Source organism: Cucumis sativus, chromosome 3 (genome assembly GCF_000004075.3).
Source record: "Cucumis sativus cultivar 9930 chromosome 3, Cucumber_9930_V3, whole genome shotgun sequence".
Classification (NCBI taxonomy): Eukaryota; Viridiplantae; Streptophyta; class Magnoliopsida; order Cucurbitales; family Cucurbitaceae; genus Cucumis; species Cucumis sativus.
In genome coordinates this window covers 12,439,531-12,456,388 of record NC_026657.2, presented here as the reverse complement: position 1 = coordinate 12,456,388, position 16,858 = coordinate 12,439,531, and the positions used below count along the sequence as shown (strand labels likewise).

The following is a 16,858-nucleotide window of genomic DNA, read 5'->3' as shown; positions in this document are numbered from 1 at the left end:
ATATTCAAAGATTAAAATAATAGAGACAATAAGAAAAGGTCTGAGGATTGTGCATGCAGAGAGATAATTTAAGGTTTAATGTCCAATGTGGATAAGATATGGTCGACATGTGGCCACACCATAAATAATAGTTAATTAAACATCCAAAATATGGAATAATTAAAAAGTTTACTAGACAAAACTGTGACAGTACCACACTTAGCTTGGGTATACCCTGGAAATAAAGCATAGTGCAGGGGTCTGAACTCCAAAACAAAATGTTGCCCATTCTTATATTAAAAATAAACAACAATGTCATTCATTTGAAAGAAAAACAAAGCAGTAGAACTTTGCTTAAAATCAGTGAAATTCAGAGGATGGCTGGCTAATTTATATATAATATTATGGGTGTCCAGGTAAAGTGTAAGTGAGAATAGTTTTATATAATGTGTCACACACAAGCATCATACCATAAAATGTGTCTTAAGTTTTCATCCAAGTAGTACACTATATAATAATGTATATACAGAGGGCATTAGGCGTATAGAAATAAGTAGAGAGATAGAGAGATGGTGAGAAAGGTTTAAAATGATGGGAGGGTGAGTACAGCAAAGTCACGTGGTGGGATGATATGATTTTTGGATGCTGTCCGAATACACAAAAGAAATTGGCATGGCATGGAACATTTTTTGGACAAATAATAAATAATACATTAAATGTCCCTACATTATAACCCCATTCTATAAATCAAATTATACATAGAGTTGAGCGGGAAAATTCAAATCATATAAATTCATGTGCCTTATGTTAGTCTTAGATCTTAGTCACGTGTGGGGATTTTAATTGTATACCCCAATATCAACTTCATAATATATATGTGTGTGTGCATTTCAAATAATTTTCCAAAAAATAATAATAAGAAAACCTCTGAGCCTTTTGAATGCTTCTTATACAATTGACTTTAATCAAAATTATGGCCTTGTACTACTACCTGTTTATTTAATTGTGCAATCCAATTATGATGATTATTTGAAATAATTTTCAGATGTGATAATCAGCATTTGTATCCATTATAATTGTTTTAATTCAAAATTTTCACTTGAAGTGTTTTAGCTTAAATCGATCAATAGAAAAAAGTTCTTTTAAAGCATTTTGAATTAATTGGGGTAAGGAAATAATTAAACTCATTAATTATACACCTAATTGAAAAACTAAAAAAAGATGTAAAAACAAAATAAACATAACCTTATCTATTAAAAACTTTTGAAGTATTGGGATAAATGAACGGCGGTGAATATTTCAATTCTACAATTTAGGAGACAACCGATGTGTTAACTATAGGGTTAATATATTTAGGTAAGTCTAGTTTGAAAATTTCATGTGAGATAGTCAAATCTTTCATTAAAATTTCAAATTGGAACGTTGTAATCAAGCTGGATTTTGAATATCAGACAACATTAAATATAGTTTAAAGATAATTAATACTTATTAAATGCAACTCTCACAGCTTTGACTTTTATACTTAATTACCTATCGATCTTAAATTCACATATTATGTATTAAAAGTTTGCCTCACTTTTTTAACAAATTAAATGTCATGCATTCATGGGCAAATTTAAATCTAGACGGCAGGCTTGCAAATTTTACTATCATTCCAACTCCACCAACCTTATAAAAGTAAATAATTGAGGAGAATGTGGATGTAAATTATTTTGCTATGGGGATTGAGGGGGCATGGGCATGGGCATGCATATGAAATATAGGGAGTAATTATTAAAAGGAAAATGTGAAGGGGGGTTTAATGAAAAATAGAGTATAGTTGGGGAGGTCCCATGAGATCAAATATGTATTAGAAATAAATGATGGGTCAGTAATAATTTAGATGGCCACACTCTATAATCTATAACAAAGGTATGCTTGAATCGTAAGTTACAATGATAAAAGGGTAGCATTAAAATTGGACTTACAAGAATTAAATGGAGCTGTAGTATTTTTTCCCAACAAGTCTTAATAAATGTGGCTTGTCCAAACCCAAACATATTTCTCTGCTTTGCTGCAAGAGTAATCATCTGAACAACTCTTTAAAAAAGTTAAATAATAAAAAAATTTAAAAATATCAGATGGAATAATAATGTTGCCGACTTTGAGTTGACAACTTCATCGTCCTTATAGTTTAATTAATTTAGAATTAGAAGATGGTATTTAGGGATGTAGTTTAGTGAATTTGTGCATAGCGTTATATTAATCAAAAATGTGTAATGAGAGAAGCTATAAGATATGATGATTTAACACTGAAGTTTATTGCTGCAAGTTTTTAAAACAATTTGATATTTAATACTCATATTTTCTACTAGTATTAAATTTCTATACATGTAATACTTTTATAGACGTTTATCATTGTAGAATGAATTGATATTTTTATTAAACAAAAAAAAATCATCTCATGGAAGCTAACACTATAAAATAAATATTATACAATATAAATAATATACATGTTTACGTATTTAAAAATAATAAATATTTATTTGTTAAACTAAAACTTAGTTTTAATTTTTCTTTGTTCTTTGTTCTTGAAATGTTTTACCATCAAATTACACATTTTATAATCTACTTTTTAAAATATTAATTTTATATACATGTCACTTTATTTAGTGAAATGAACTCTCTCAAATAAAATATATTTTGTTTGTATTTTCTTTTTCAAAAAAATGATTTAAGAATAAACTTTTTTTATTTTAATTTCAATATTGTGATTTGTGATAGTAATTAGTCTACATGCAATCATCATTATTATTAGAAAAATTGTTTAAATCCTTAATTTTGGGATTTATTGTACCAATTAGTTTAGTATTAATTATTTTAAATCAATATTGTGATTTGTGAAACCTAATTCAAAGAATGAAATTGTCATTAAAGTTTAGAATTAATGACTAATTATTAAAACTAGTTTAACAATAAATAACATGACATTTTAATTTAGATGTTGGAGTCTGGAGATCATAAAAAGAGAAAAGGAAATAAGGGTGTATGATTTAGCTTTTGAAGTTAAAATTGAAATAATGCTTTACAATCACTTATTAAAATGATTTATGACTACTTAGGGGTTGATTTCTCTCAAATTTGTATAATACATAAAGTAATTAATCAAAATACAATCACTAAACCTCTAGCTCCCATTTTCACCATTGCACCACCACCTCAGATAACTATTAAGACCCCTCTAACAACAAACTCTAGAGATGATCACTCCCCACGATCAACTGCATCAATTAGATCGTGTTTTTTTAAAAAAAGAAATCGAAGAAGTGCATTTTTTACAGTTTTGAAAATGTATTTTTGAATCATTTTAATTAATTCACATCAAAATATTAGGTAAAATTAGATTTTTTTTTTATAATGAATAATAATAAACGACTACGTTTTATTTCACAAAATGGAATTTCAAAGCTGGTGAGTAATTTTGTTGACACAACTACTTAAAATTGATCAACCAAGTATGTTTGTTGATTTCCAGCAACTATCTAACTAGAAATAAGGAAACAAACTTGAAGAGTTATTCACAAACTAACAATTCAGCATTCATTTATTCAAACATATCCAATAATCCCACCCTTCGATTCAAATCATCCCAAAAAATCAGCTTGCTTCTCATTGGAATAAGTCTTCCAACTTAAGTGGCTTAGTCATCACATCCGTTTCTTGTTCCTTTCAACAACAATGTTGAAGCTCAAATATTCTCAGCAGTTTCATAAACAATAAGAACCCTTAGGAAAATGTAAAAAGTACATCATTTGTAGTAAGAGAGACTGAAAATACTGACAATAAAGTGAATATTTTCTAAATTTTCAACATTCCTGTAAACGTAGAAAATATTTCCATCGACATTGTCCCAAGGGTCACATTGACCATCAAACTTGGGGATTCAATTGAAGGTTGCACAAATATATTTTATGTTGTCCTTGCCCGTGTAACTCTCTGTCCCGCTTACTATTCAGAGTACCTGAATCTATGCTTTTATGAAGCATACGAAAAGGCAATCATACTAGAATGTTTAAGAAGAAAATGGATGTCTGAAGTACTTGTGCGATGAAGGAAACCGAATTAGTTGTTTTATCAGAGTATTTCTGGCCATCTCATCACTTTTTTCTTTTTGTTAAGCTCACAGTCTTTCAAAGTTCACGTTTATGTTTGATATCTCTAAAATTTTATAAAATGTCATATATATATCCCTTTTGTAGACACAAACTAAAAAAATTGAAATCTTATCACACCAAACTTTCGGTAGATTATTTATTTCATGGTCAAAACATATCTATCTTCAAAGAGTACAAACATTTGAATTGTCCAACCCAAAATTGAATACTAGTTTTAGAAAGTTACCAACCACTTTTCAAGTTCCAAAGTAGCTATTAAACATAAACTTCTGATTTAGTTCAGCCCATTTGTTTCAGTGAAAGAATAAAAGAGAGCAATTATGGTAGACAACTCTTCACAACTCACCATCAATAAACGAATCGACTTAACAGAGCAGTTAGTGACAACACAGAAATTTTTAAAGCAAGTCGAGCCAAATGGAAATACCAAAGAACTCGGGGCTAAATCTATAGTTTCTATTCCAGTCAAATATATATTCTCACAACTCCATCATCTGAGGCCTGAAAGTGAACATGGAGAAAAAATAACACTTAGTACTATTTTTTTTTCAAATAAAAGAACCATTTTTTATATTGATATTGACAATTTGGATCTTGATTTTTGTAGTGCTTAAGCTCATGCTCTACCATCCACATCAAATCCAGACCCAGTCCAGCCAGAGTCTGCAGAGCTTCTTCCTTTAGGCACTGCTCCAATTCCCTTCCCTCTTCCATGAAACTGATTTTTCTTTTTTCCTCTTCCTTCTGTCTCAGAAGGGGGCTTTTGATTTTGCCCATTTATCACTGGAGCTGCATCACTGGTTGTTTGATTGGGGACATTTTCATTTGGTTTTGCACCAGTTTCTGTTGTTGTAGCAACTCCAGAAGAATCTGACACTCTGCTATTCTGAGCACCTCCCATTGTCATGACATCCTGTGCAACCCAAAAGGCATACATATTACATCGTATTTCAATTGGGCTAAGTTAATGGCTAACCAGCAGAAGCCACTATAGTTGTGATTTGAATTAGAGACATCATATGCAATGTAATGCAAGACTTACATGAGAAACAGAGGTTGATACTCGACTTGAATTCAACGCTTCCATGCGCCTTTTTAGTTCTTCAAGTCTTGTCAACTGGAAGTTACTGCTTTCTTGAACCTTTGGAGAAGGAACAATGATGTTATCAAGCAATTGTATAAGTTTGGCACAAGCAAAAGCAATGCTGAGATATGTACCAGATGATTCAAGTCTTCACACAATTTTTGCTTAGCTGCTTCCTCTTCTTGCACTACCTTTGATGCTGCTTCCCAAACCTGAAGGAAAAACATAATATAAGATTCCTGGAATAGCAGTTAACAATCTTAAGATGCAAGCCCAAATGAATGTACAATGTTGAACACATGCAATAAATTTAGAAGCAATTGGTTTACAACCCTTCCATTTTGTGAACATCCCAGAGAAAGGATGTAATAGCTTGAGTGAAATGCAGTAAGAAGAAGAAGGAAATGGCAACCATGAGATTATACGCTCACAGAACTTATCTATCAATTTTCTTTTTCTTTTTTTTTTTTGGAACAATGCTATCAGCATCTTCTTCAAACATCTAAATGAGAAAATGCATAGACATGGCCAAAAATAGGGGAGAATGGTTTGGCAAGACCAGAACAAATCTGTTGAATAGATTCTTCATATTTTGTCTTCCTCTAAATTCTAGGTTCAAAACATCACAAAGAACTGTGCAACTTGTGGAGCAGGCACAAAGTGACATGCCAAACAGCAAGCTTCAAGTCAAAGTTATACAATAAAAAGATTTAACAAGGGGCAAACCTTCTTTGCTTGTTCTTCCTTCAACTTAGCTGCACGTACTCTCTCAGTTGACATTTCTATTTTCTTCCGCAAAAGTTCAAGAGCTAGAGATATGCAACCACAGTTGGTGGTGAGTCAACTATTTCAAGAAAATCACTAATCAAAATAAAACAACTGAGAGTGAGCTCAACCTGCTTTTTTAGGCCCAGATGTGAGTTTCATCTCCATTGTAAGATTTGCCAATTCCCGTTCAACATCCCGAATTTTAGATAAATTTTCATCAATACATCTAGACAAAATAACAAGCCAGGCCATGAAGAACATTTCAAGTTTAAGGAAATAGGTAAAAAGGGAAAATAAAAAACCTTGATGAAGGATAATCAACTTCATTTCACTAATTTCATGCTTGGAGTAATTAACACAACAGGTCCAAATGTCGATTCTAATGTGGTATCATTTTCAAAGATAAAGACTGATCCTATTAGCTCAGAAGATAGGCGGGGTTCCTCTCCATAAATTGAAGGCTCAAACTTGTACTTCAAGGAAAAAGTAAACTTAACTAAGCCGGGATGGTTCCATCAGGATTTCCTCTGGTACCATTAATTGAATACTAGAGCAATTTGTATTATAAATAAACAGTTCCTATACCAATATCCGTTAACATCTAAAGAATGTACACGAGGGTAACGTCCCAGAATTCAATTTCCTTCAACAGTAAGATAGAAAAACAAGTGATAATCAAATTGAAAGCAAAAGAAACACGTAAGAAAGCAAGGCGTAAAATGCGTCTGAAATTAGATCTGAAAAGGTAAAGATAAAATTCGTACTTTCTCAATTGAAGACTCCCTTCTTCGATTATCTGTAACACAGTTGGATTACAAGTAAGTAAAATTGAAAAGAAGAAGAAAGAAGTAGATTAGAAAAAATGTTAGAGCCCAAAATTAAAATTCAATACCTTCTCAGTGTAAGCAATGACAGGAGCTTCCCTGGCAAGTCCATCAGGGCCGATCACAGGCAAAAGAGAGGGATCGGAACCCATTGATTCTGAAGGCAAATTCTTGTGGGAATCAGAATGAGAATCAGAAGGGAAAATGGTTTAAAGGGATTCTGGATTTGATGGAAACGAAAAAACCCAGTTTCTGAAAGCGGCTGATAACAGCAAGAAAATGGGGATAGCGAGATCTCGGAAACTGAAGGTTCTTCGATGGGGGAATGAAAGCTCAAATCCGCACACAAAACGAACGTCGAGGTTCAGTAATTGGAACCGTGGGTTGACCGATTGAGCCGCATGTGCTACGCACGTGAACTAGGAGAATTTGCCACACAAATTTCTATACAAAATTTTTGGGTAAAATACACTTTTCTTTTTATATCTTAATTTTCACTTTGTTACAAAAACAAGGTACAAATTTGGAGGCACATCTTTCGAAATAACAAAAATAAATTGTACTAAAATTTGAAAATCTTAAAATTTTGGTATGTTATAAATATTTTATTAAATTTGTTACTTTTTTTTACCGTTTCTCTACGAAAAAAATTGATACATGATATAGCAAACACAGAGAAAAAGAAACAGTAATAAAAAGAAAAATGTCTATATAAATCATAAAAAATTTATTAAGGTTGTTCAACTTTTAATTTGATATACCTTTGTTTAAAAAGAATTTCAAGTTCAAACATTTTTGAAGTCTCTCATTCAACATTTCTTAAAATTGCCAAACTTACTATATATGAAATTAAACTTTGTAGGTAATACATCTCTAAATTTCTAATTTTGTATCTAATAGTGTTGTGGATTAATGTTTTCTAAAAAGGGTTTATGAATTAAATTAAAAATTGTTGAATAGGTTGTCGTGGTTCTATTTGGCAGAATTTGAAAGTTTAGAAGACCTCCTAATTAATCAATCTTATAATTAATTAAGACTTATTCAACACTACAATTTGAAAATACACTTATTTGAAAGAAATTTGAAACTTCAATTTTGGATGCAATTAAAAAAAAAAAAAAAAAAAAACCTACTGGATTAAACCTGTAATTTAACAAAAAAAATATATATATATAACTTGAATAATTTGTATCTGTTTTTTCCCTTAATTTAACATATCTAGTATGGGATGAAAATATGAATTCATGATATAGATAAATTATGATGTTTTTACTGTCTCGTTTAATAGGAAGATTTTTCTTTGTAATTTTCACGTTTGTTTTTATTTTCTATTATTCATTTCCTAGATTTTAGTAACAATATAATGTCTTTAAATTATTTTCTATTTTTATCTTATTTCATTGTCATGTATTGCAAATATTAGATTTTTTTTACACGTAAGTGAATATATACATAGATACAGTATTAAAACAAATAGATGAGAGATCTTGAACCCAAACTTTAGGGTCAGGTGATATGGTTGTGATTGAGAGTTTCTATGCTAATCATCCAAATTAATCCTGGAAAAAATATAGAAAAATTGAACTAATGAACATCCAAACTCCTAGAAGCATGTTCCACTAAAGTAATTAATCTTTCTGATTTTCCTGTTTTTTCTTTTTACTTTTACTTTTTTGTGATTGTTTCTCTTACATTTGTTACTCTTTGAGAATTGGAAAAGAAGAAAAAGACCATAATCTTGTCTTTCACCAATCATCTATCTCAGTAGAAGACTTACCTTTTCTTTATATATTTTCCTTCGTGATTGTTTCTCTTAGATTGATATTCTTTGAAATTTGAAAAAACAAGAGAGAGTTCTTCGTACATTTTTCTTAAAACTCAGTTTTGTTGACGCCATGTTAAACAAATATTGACCAGGAGACTAAATGTAACATACAATGAAAGGAATGTAATTATATGGTAATGAACTTGTCCTTTAACCCAAAAGAAATTATTGTACATGTTCGTCTCCTTAATTTAACATATTACATGGGATGACATTTTGAACTTATGATATTGAAAAACTAGATTAAATTTTGTAGGATAGAATACTTCACTCGACTTAGCGATAAAATCATTTATCAGCCATAATTATATTTTAGAAAAAGTACATAGGGTGGGTCAGGAGGTGTGCCAAATTTAATTTGGAAGGCTTTTCCTAGTCTCTACCATGTTGTATTTTTAACTTTTAAGCTCATCTTTCGCTCTCATATGTTCTTATCCTTTTATCATAATACAACTTGTTTTTGTTGTCAAGGCCTAAGTAAAGATATTGTTAGAGACATGTCAATCTAATTAAAATATCTTGATACAGTCATATGTAATTTGTAATTTCTAAATTGTCCTCGTAAGTTTTCCAAATGGTGACTTTTTAGAATGATAAAAGAATAATTGTGAATGTTGGAAGTTTATATAAAGTTTATTTAGTTATCTAAAATTGTCTATTGAAGCTAAGGTATAAATAGATGTGTCATCAACCTGTTACAAGGAAGAAACTAAGAAAGTTCTAATTGAGCCTAAGTTTGCATATAATCGATAGAATAGATATTTCATAGTTAGTCATAATTTATAGTCGAATAATCTGGGCACAATTCGAAGAATTTAGTAATCTAAGGCTAAAGTAATTTTCCCCCTACCTTTATAGAAAATAAAATAACTTAGCTTCCTTACTAACCAAAATACCAAAAAAGAATTATAGCTTATCTTTGTACCTACAGTATCCTTTTAACCTTCCTATCATTTGACCTAGAGAAAAAAAAACACACAGACACAACCTATGCGTCGTCATTTGTGCACTATATTTGGCAGAACCTAATGACCGATCAGTCATTTTTGTAACACATATATACATTCTAAATCAGTTCTTTTCGTAGTTATTAATATTACATATAAAATTAGCCCTGAATTATTGGTAAAAAATTTAAAACAAAGAGACATATTTATTAAATAACAGAAAGGTTTCTATATAGGATATAATTTAACGTCCAAGGTTCCCCCATGCATCATGATCCTAATTACTTTATTTGTCAAGAATAATAGAAAATAAAAATTAGGGGGGATCCGAGCATATTCCATATAGATATATAATTAGTGAGATCTATCAAAGTAGCCAATCTGGGATTAAGTTACTCCCACCGTCTATCACCCCCCTGCACTCTTCTTCTTCTTCTTGGGCTTCATAATACCTGTGTGTTTTTTCTTTTATTATTATTATTGCTGTTCATTAAAACTCAAACAGACCAAACCCAAAACTAATCATTTTGGCTACGCCTACCTTATTAGTAACCACAATTAACACTTCTCAGATTATATAGTAACTTAAATATTTGGTTTGAATATGCATAATACCTGGTGGTGTTGATCATGTTTGGGTCGTCAGCTCTCACAACTTCGTAATTCTTTGGATCTTCCTCACCACCTTCCTGTTCCTGATCTTTTTCGAGCTGTGTTGCATGCAAAGAACTTTTGTTTTGGTTTTATATTCTACTATATTCGTGAATTTAAAAAATGTTATAAAGCGGACAAAAAAAAAAAAAAAAAAGAAGCAAATACACAGAAACAGCAGAACAATCGACACAAATATTTATGCATTTTACTAACAGTAATACTAGCTGTGTTTGCAGACTAATAGAAAGATCAGAGAAAATATCAAGGACGGCTTAAAGATATAGTTAGAGAGTTTATATAATAAATCAAGATGGTAATTACAGAAATCATATATAGCTAAGAAAGAATGGAACTTCAAAGGTATTTTATTATGTTAAAATTGCACACAAAATAAGTCGTTGAACAGATATTTCTCCATCTTCTTTAAAGAGGAAAAAAAAAAAGAAGAAAGAGAGAAGAACCTTTGACTTGAGCTGAGTATTTTGATCTCCAAGATCCTGCTCCTGTATATCTCAAAAAAACTAATGCTTGTCACTTATTTACTCACACAAATAAACAATAAACACATATAAACTTCCTCTTTAGTTTCATTTTCAATTGAATCACACCACACTATTATTTTTATCAATTCATAAGTTTATTCAAACTTAAGGTTATTTACTTATGACTTACCCTTTTATCAAACTTAAAATATTTTATATGGAGCATTATTATATATTAATTTTAGGTTTAACACTGCAACATAATACGGTAGATCATGCTATTATTTTTTCAAGATGCTAAATGATAGAGGAATTAATAAATATACATCCAAATATGTCAACTAGATTGACAGATCATCTATAACACTCAATGCTATTATTAAGCGACAATCAATGCAAAACAAAGAGTAGTATTGCAATAATGCAACAAGGGGATTCCCAACATTGTTATTGAATTTCCAGAAATATATATGTCCACTATTGCATAATAATCAAGGAACGAATTGTTATTCGATGTGAATATAATTTATTCTGTCATTTTTTTTCTTCCATAATCGATCAATACAACAGTGTCTGACAATTTTATTGTAAAATAATTAAATAGAAAAAGTTGTCAGATTTAGTTCTTGTGTTGAGAACATATTTTCTTTTGTCAAGAAACATTTCCATATAATTATAAGTTTTTTGAAAAAGGTACAATACAAAAGCACTTGAAAACACCAAAATTGTAGACTCTTATTTCTAACTTTTTTCTTTCAACATAGTTTTCTTTATACTTTATGAGATTGATCATAGTTCCAAACAATAATAACTATATATAATAACAAATAAGGTAACATATAGATTTTAACTATTTAACTTTAAATAAATTTTTCGTGTAAAAAATTATTTTAATATTTTGAATTTTGAAAGAAAACAAAGAAATATTAATATAATAAAAAAATTATCAAGAATAACAAATTTGACAAAATATTTACAACATATAGCAAAATTTTAAATTCTATCAATAATAGACATTGATATCCTTTTCCATTAGTGACATTGATAGATAACGAAAGAAGTTTATCAGTTTCTATCATTGATATAATCCAAAATTTTACTATAGTTTGTAAATATTTTATACTATATTTAAAAATGCCATACATATATATCAAATACATCTAAATTAGTTTGAAAAAACATATATAATAAGAAGTAACTATCTTTTTAAAAAAAACAGAAAGAAAAGCATATAATATAGAATAAGAAGGAACTTTGATATGTTAGTATGTATATACTAATTAGGATTGAATATCTTTTAAAAAAATATACAGAAGGATCATGATTAATAGGTACACTACGACATCTCCACTAGATGGACATTTCTTTACATTATCATTATTTCTGTTTCATGAATGACAAAAAGAAAATAATGATAATTAGGGTTGGATATCATATTTTGTCCATGATTAAAGGGACAACTTGCAAATAGTTTCTAATTTTTGATATTTATGATAATTCCTCTAAATTAAAATTGATTTTTCTTACCATTTTGCGCAAGTCTGCTAATTTTTGAAGCATTATTTCAGCCTGCAATTAGGAACATAAACAAAAACATATCATATCAATGTCTATTATTAACCCACAATCAAACTTCATGAAATTGATTTTGATAGATATATTATTAAAATAGAGACTACATTAGTCACAATCAATCTTACGATTAATTTTTAATTGAATTCATTTAATAATGGAATGCCACGGCCATTTTATCTCATCAAGATACCCCAGTTTGTATTCGGTTTCTATGTTTGGTTACTATCATGATCACTACCATTTAGTATCCTAATCTACAAGGTTTAATCATCTTTATGTCACATCTTCGTGGCAATTTAATGTAATATTAGAGTATATGATCACAAATCTTCATACCAACCTTTTTATAGTGCGTCTGTATCATTATTTCATTCTCTATATTCAAATACCATATGTTGAGCAATGGGATTTAGTAGTGATTTAAAACAACTTATATAGACCTAACAAAATTTCTTGCTACAAATAGTAAAGTAAAGGAGATTTGGATAAACTATATGTTCTCATAACCAAAAAGCTTAGAAGTTCAAACCTTTTTAAAATAAAATTAATAACCATTTATGATGGTGCTAAAGATGCAAAGTGTGTGAACCTAATTGAAAAATCTTAGTACACCCATTGTATTTATATGTATTTTATTCTTAAAAAAAATTAATAAATCATTTGATATAATATGAATTCTTTTCAAATATTATAGTTTCTCTTCGTAATAGTAAGAAATTGTTTGAAAATAACACCACACACACAAAGTATTAATGGAAGAACTTTCAGATATGCTTTAGTTAAATCAGTATCAAAACAAAAACATAACTTTTTGAATTTTATTCAATTCTACACACTGTTGTTGACAATGAAAAACATTTTCATCTATATTAAAAAGTAGATCATAAAATAATCATAAACTCTAAACAATTAAAGAAACTCGTCCCATATTCTTTTAGTAACTCATTTTATAATCAAGAAATTTACAAAATTGAGCTATATTGAGTGTAAACTCAGAAATATGACAGGATATATCAAAATAATTTTGGGTAGGACCAAATCCAAAAAGAAAAAGATAAAAGATAAAAAAAAATTGATCTAATGGGAAGAAATCACTATTCATAGAGAAATCATCCTTATTAATGTTATGAATTTAGCGATTCCAACCTAATAAAAAGAATAAAATTAAACGAAAATAGAAAAAACCAATCCTTATCTTGAATTACCTTTCGCTGTCTAGCTTGTGAAAGAGTTTTGTCCAACTGTTTCTCAAGATTATGCAACTCTTTTAAGGTCAATGGTTCAAGTTCTTCTCCAAGAAAATTCCTTCAAAATTCATACAAAATTAAACCACACATCAAGATCATTTTTTAAAAAAACAAGGTCTTCATTTAACTAATCTAATTAAATTAACCTATGGGAGCGTTGAAGAGATTCATATTTAGCTCTCAGCTTTGACACCTCCTCTATCTGCATTCCCAACATGTATATCATCATATCATCACCAACAAATTCCAAAAAATAAAAAGAAAATATTTATTTTGAACCAATTAACCCTATATCTTACTAGTCAATCTGAAGATAACTCAGTAAATAATACATAAATAGTTTGGATCTCCTAATTGTTCACCTGTACGTCACTCTCGTCAAGATTGGTGGTTGATCCAGAGGTGTAACATTGCTGGTGATACCTCTCAAGGATTTTGTTCATGCTGATTATTGATGAATGAAAGTGATGATAAATTGCCATAAATAAAAGAAATTAGAAGAAGAAGAAGAAGAAGAAGAAGGAATGAAAAATAGTGTAGTATTTTAATTTACTCAGTGCTGCCAAATTCAAAGAGCTTTCCACGAGTAGAGAAGATGATGAGAGCAACATCAACATCACAAAGCACAGAGAGTTCAGAAGCCTTCTTCAATAACCCATTTCTTCTCTTTGAGAAGGTCACTTGACGATTCACTCTGTTCTCTATTCTTTCAAGCACTACTTTTCCCCTTCCCATTATGATATTATGATCTAATTCCTCCTCCTCCTTCTTCTCTGATCTCTCAAACTAAAGCTAAAACCACATATTATATATGTTCAACAAAGTGTGTGGAAGTGCTCTTGTTGGTTTTTATAGTTCCTCTCCCTTACCTTAGCTTGTCCCTTTCCAACTTTTATCTTTGTTACTCTCCAAAACTCTCTCTTTCCCTTTCCCTTTCCCTTTCCCTTTCCCATTCTCTATATTTTCTCTTCTTTTTAAACATGGGGGACATGTCGTCCTTTCCTTAATCCTCCTAAAATCAAACCCATTCTCCCTTACCAAAGTGCTGTTATTTTGCTTTTTATGTCTAAACTACACCATCTCCACATTCTTTAAATAACTTAAATTACTAAACCAAATTTAATCGGCTATGAAAGTGAATAACTCGTGTATTTGGTGAAGATGGTGGGTTGCATTTTATTTTTGTTCGATCTAGTTTCAAATGAATAAGGACATAGTCTCGTTTCTTGGTCCGCAAGTCGAGGTCTAGGGTTGTGTCTCTCAAAACCTAATCAGTACTCGTATCTATGTTGTTTATGATTTTTGGCCTAGGGTTTAAAGAAGAGAGTTATATATAACTTTTTTTTACTCTACACTCCCTCTAAATTTGTAATATGTTATTTTCTCTCTAATAATAAATTTCTCTCTCCCTCTACCCGTAAACGTATGTAACACAATCTCTATGCCCATTTCTCTAGTCATTACATTTTTTGTATTTTTTTAGTTGTCGATTTTTTAACAACTCTTTTTAATGTGAAATTTTCAACGGTGAGATAATTTTATACAAGATCATGAGCAAATGATGTTGACTGGTAGTTCATATATGATGAGATGACTAACTTCGATCTCTCTTTTTTTAACAAAATACCAAAAGAGAGTGATCACAAGTTGCATATCGGAACCATCTTAACTATGTTTACGTATATTTAGCACCATGATTGATTATGCACCAAGATCAAGTAGAGATGCATTCACAATCAACACAAAAAAATACAAGAGTTGTCAACGTTGGTTTTTTTTTTATTATTATTATTAAAGCTCAATTGATAATACAGGATATGGAGGGATTGAACATTCCATTTAGGAAAAGATAAAAAAATCTAACTTGGACCAGACTGTGTATGATATGATTTGTTAGGATAAAAAAACATATATTTGAATATGTCTCAAAAATGGTATAGACCTTTGTCCATTTAAAAAAATCTTTTGTACGACTAATACACTATTGCTCTTCAAATTTCTTTACCCTCTTTTCCCTTATTAGGTTTGAGATTACTGTTACATCTCCAACAGTACCAACTTTTTAGAAATATTTTATACAAATTTCAAATTCTTGTTTTAAACATGATTAATTGTTCTCTTTATTCTCTTCACCTAACAAAATAGTTGTACTATACTTTAATATTAGCCAAAACAGACACAAGTCCTTTTCCAACAGTATACTAATTTGAAGAAATAATATTTCTTTTAATAAAGATTGATGAATTTTTAACTTCTATTGTTTATAGAACTAATGACCTTCTGACGTCTAAATTAGATAGTGAAGATATGGGGGGAAAAAAGAAAGAAAAAGACGACCATATAAATCAAGTATAATATAATTTAAGGACAGTGATATAATTAAGGTCGAAATTAGAGAACAATCTTGTATGAATTGAGATTTGTGAAATATAAATGAAGGGTATCTGTCAAATGGTCCAGGTATATATATACAACCAAAGAACATAGAACCCTAATCACATTGCAAGAAAATATGATCAAGAGTTTCAAGGGTTTGCAATAAAGAAGTGCTACTTTGGGTTGACCATCTTATGATTATTTTATAGATCATAATTATTCGAATTTATGTTATTTAATTTACATTGATAAACACTTTCTATGTTCTTAATTAAAATAAATAAATAACCCTGTTTCAAAAAAGTATATTGAATAAGCACATGTAAATCATATAAATAGTCAATCTTATTTGTGGTGTCATGGATTATAAGAACAAATTATGATAAACTGTTGTGATTTATTGTGAGCCAATATAATATATACTTTTCTTACGAAAAGTATGCATGAACAATTAAACTGCCACATTTATAATCTTTCAAAAAAAAAAAAAAAAAAATCTGCCACATTTATTTGATTATTCATTTATCTCTTGAATTTTGCCATGGTGGGTAGCTTCTGACAATTAATATATTTTTTTTTACATAATGTATTACAGTTATTAATGAATAGCTTGAAAAAATGGGATAGAGTAAATCTTTATAAAATAAATGAACTTCATACATTAAATATGATATCATATTTAATATCAAAGTTCATAAAACAATTGCAAACAAAATAATATGGTACAATTTAATTGATGCTACTTTATAGAGTCAATGGCCAGAAACAAACAACAAAACCTTTCAAATCTTCTTTCCCTTCTAATTATTATTTCCCCTGTATTTTTTCAAATTGGAAGAATTTTCACCCAGCATCTCACTTTTGTATGTTGACCGAACAATGAGTTTATCTCCAACTCCCCACTATATATATATATATTATTTAATGTATCACTTTTTTGTAG

The 16,858-nt window shown here is 29.6% G+C and overlaps 2 protein-coding genes across 2 annotated transcripts; both read right to left on the bottom strand.

Annotated features, from left to right (window-relative positions):
- Positions 1 to 4,451: 4,451 nt before the first annotated feature.
- Positions 4,452 to 7,187, bottom strand: LOC101210795. Its single transcript, XM_011652825.2, has 7 exons — positions 6,878 to 7,187; positions 6,750 to 6,781; positions 6,114 to 6,211; positions 5,944 to 6,026; positions 5,352 to 5,429; positions 5,176 to 5,274; positions 4,452 to 5,046 (listed from the first exon to the last, which is right to left on the bottom strand). The coding sequence occupies exons 1-7, from the start codon at positions 6,959 to 6,961 to the stop codon at positions 4,750 to 4,752; spliced, it is 771 nt and encodes a 256-aa protein (XP_011651127.1). The 5' UTR covers positions 6,962 to 7,187; the 3' UTR covers positions 4,452 to 4,749.
- A 2,573-nt stretch (positions 7,188 to 9,760) lies between these two features.
- LOC101212022 (agamous-like MADS-box protein MADS3) lies at positions 9,761 to 14,497 on the bottom strand. Its single transcript, XM_011652824.2, has 8 exons — positions 14,093 to 14,497; positions 13,902 to 13,983; positions 13,686 to 13,741; positions 13,498 to 13,597; positions 12,245 to 12,286; positions 10,697 to 10,738; positions 10,197 to 10,291; positions 9,761 to 10,033 (listed from the first exon to the last, which is right to left on the bottom strand). The coding sequence occupies exons 1-8, from the start codon at positions 14,272 to 14,274 to the stop codon at positions 9,949 to 9,951; spliced, it is 684 nt and encodes a 227-aa protein (XP_011651126.1). The 5' UTR covers positions 14,275 to 14,497; the 3' UTR covers positions 9,761 to 9,948.
- Between the last annotated feature and the right edge of the window lie 2,361 nt (positions 14,498 to 16,858).

What these genes read in the sequence shown, in the direction of transcription:
- LOC101210795 (XM_011652825.2), bottom strand. Translation starts at nt 6,961, where the DNA reads ATGGGTTCCGATCCCTCTCTTTTGCCTGTGATCGGCCCTGATGGACTT. An exon ending in ATCTGGGCCTAAAAAAGCAG is followed by an intron (nt 6,027 to 6,113) that starts GTTGAGCTCACT and finishes GCATATCTCTAG; the next exon opens with CTCTTGAACTTTTGCGGAAG. An exon ending in AGGAAGAACAAGCAAAGAAG is followed by an intron (nt 5,430 to 5,943) that starts GTTTGCCCCTTG and finishes TTTTTCCTTCAG; the next exon opens with GTTTGGGAAGCAGCATCAAA.
- LOC101212022 (XM_011652824.2), bottom strand. Translation starts at nt 14,274, where the DNA reads ATGGGAAGGGGAAAAGTAGTGCTTGAAAGAATAGAGAACAGAGTGAAT. An exon ending in TAGCAGACTTGCGCAAAATG is followed by an intron (nt 10,739 to 12,244) that starts GTAAGAAAAATC and finishes TGAGATATACAG; the next exon opens with GAGCAGGATCTTGGAGATCA. An exon ending in ATACTCAGCTCAAGTCAAAG is followed by an intron (nt 10,292 to 10,696) that starts GTTCTTCTCTCT and finishes CATGCAACACAG; the next exon opens with CTCGAAAAAGATCAGGAACA.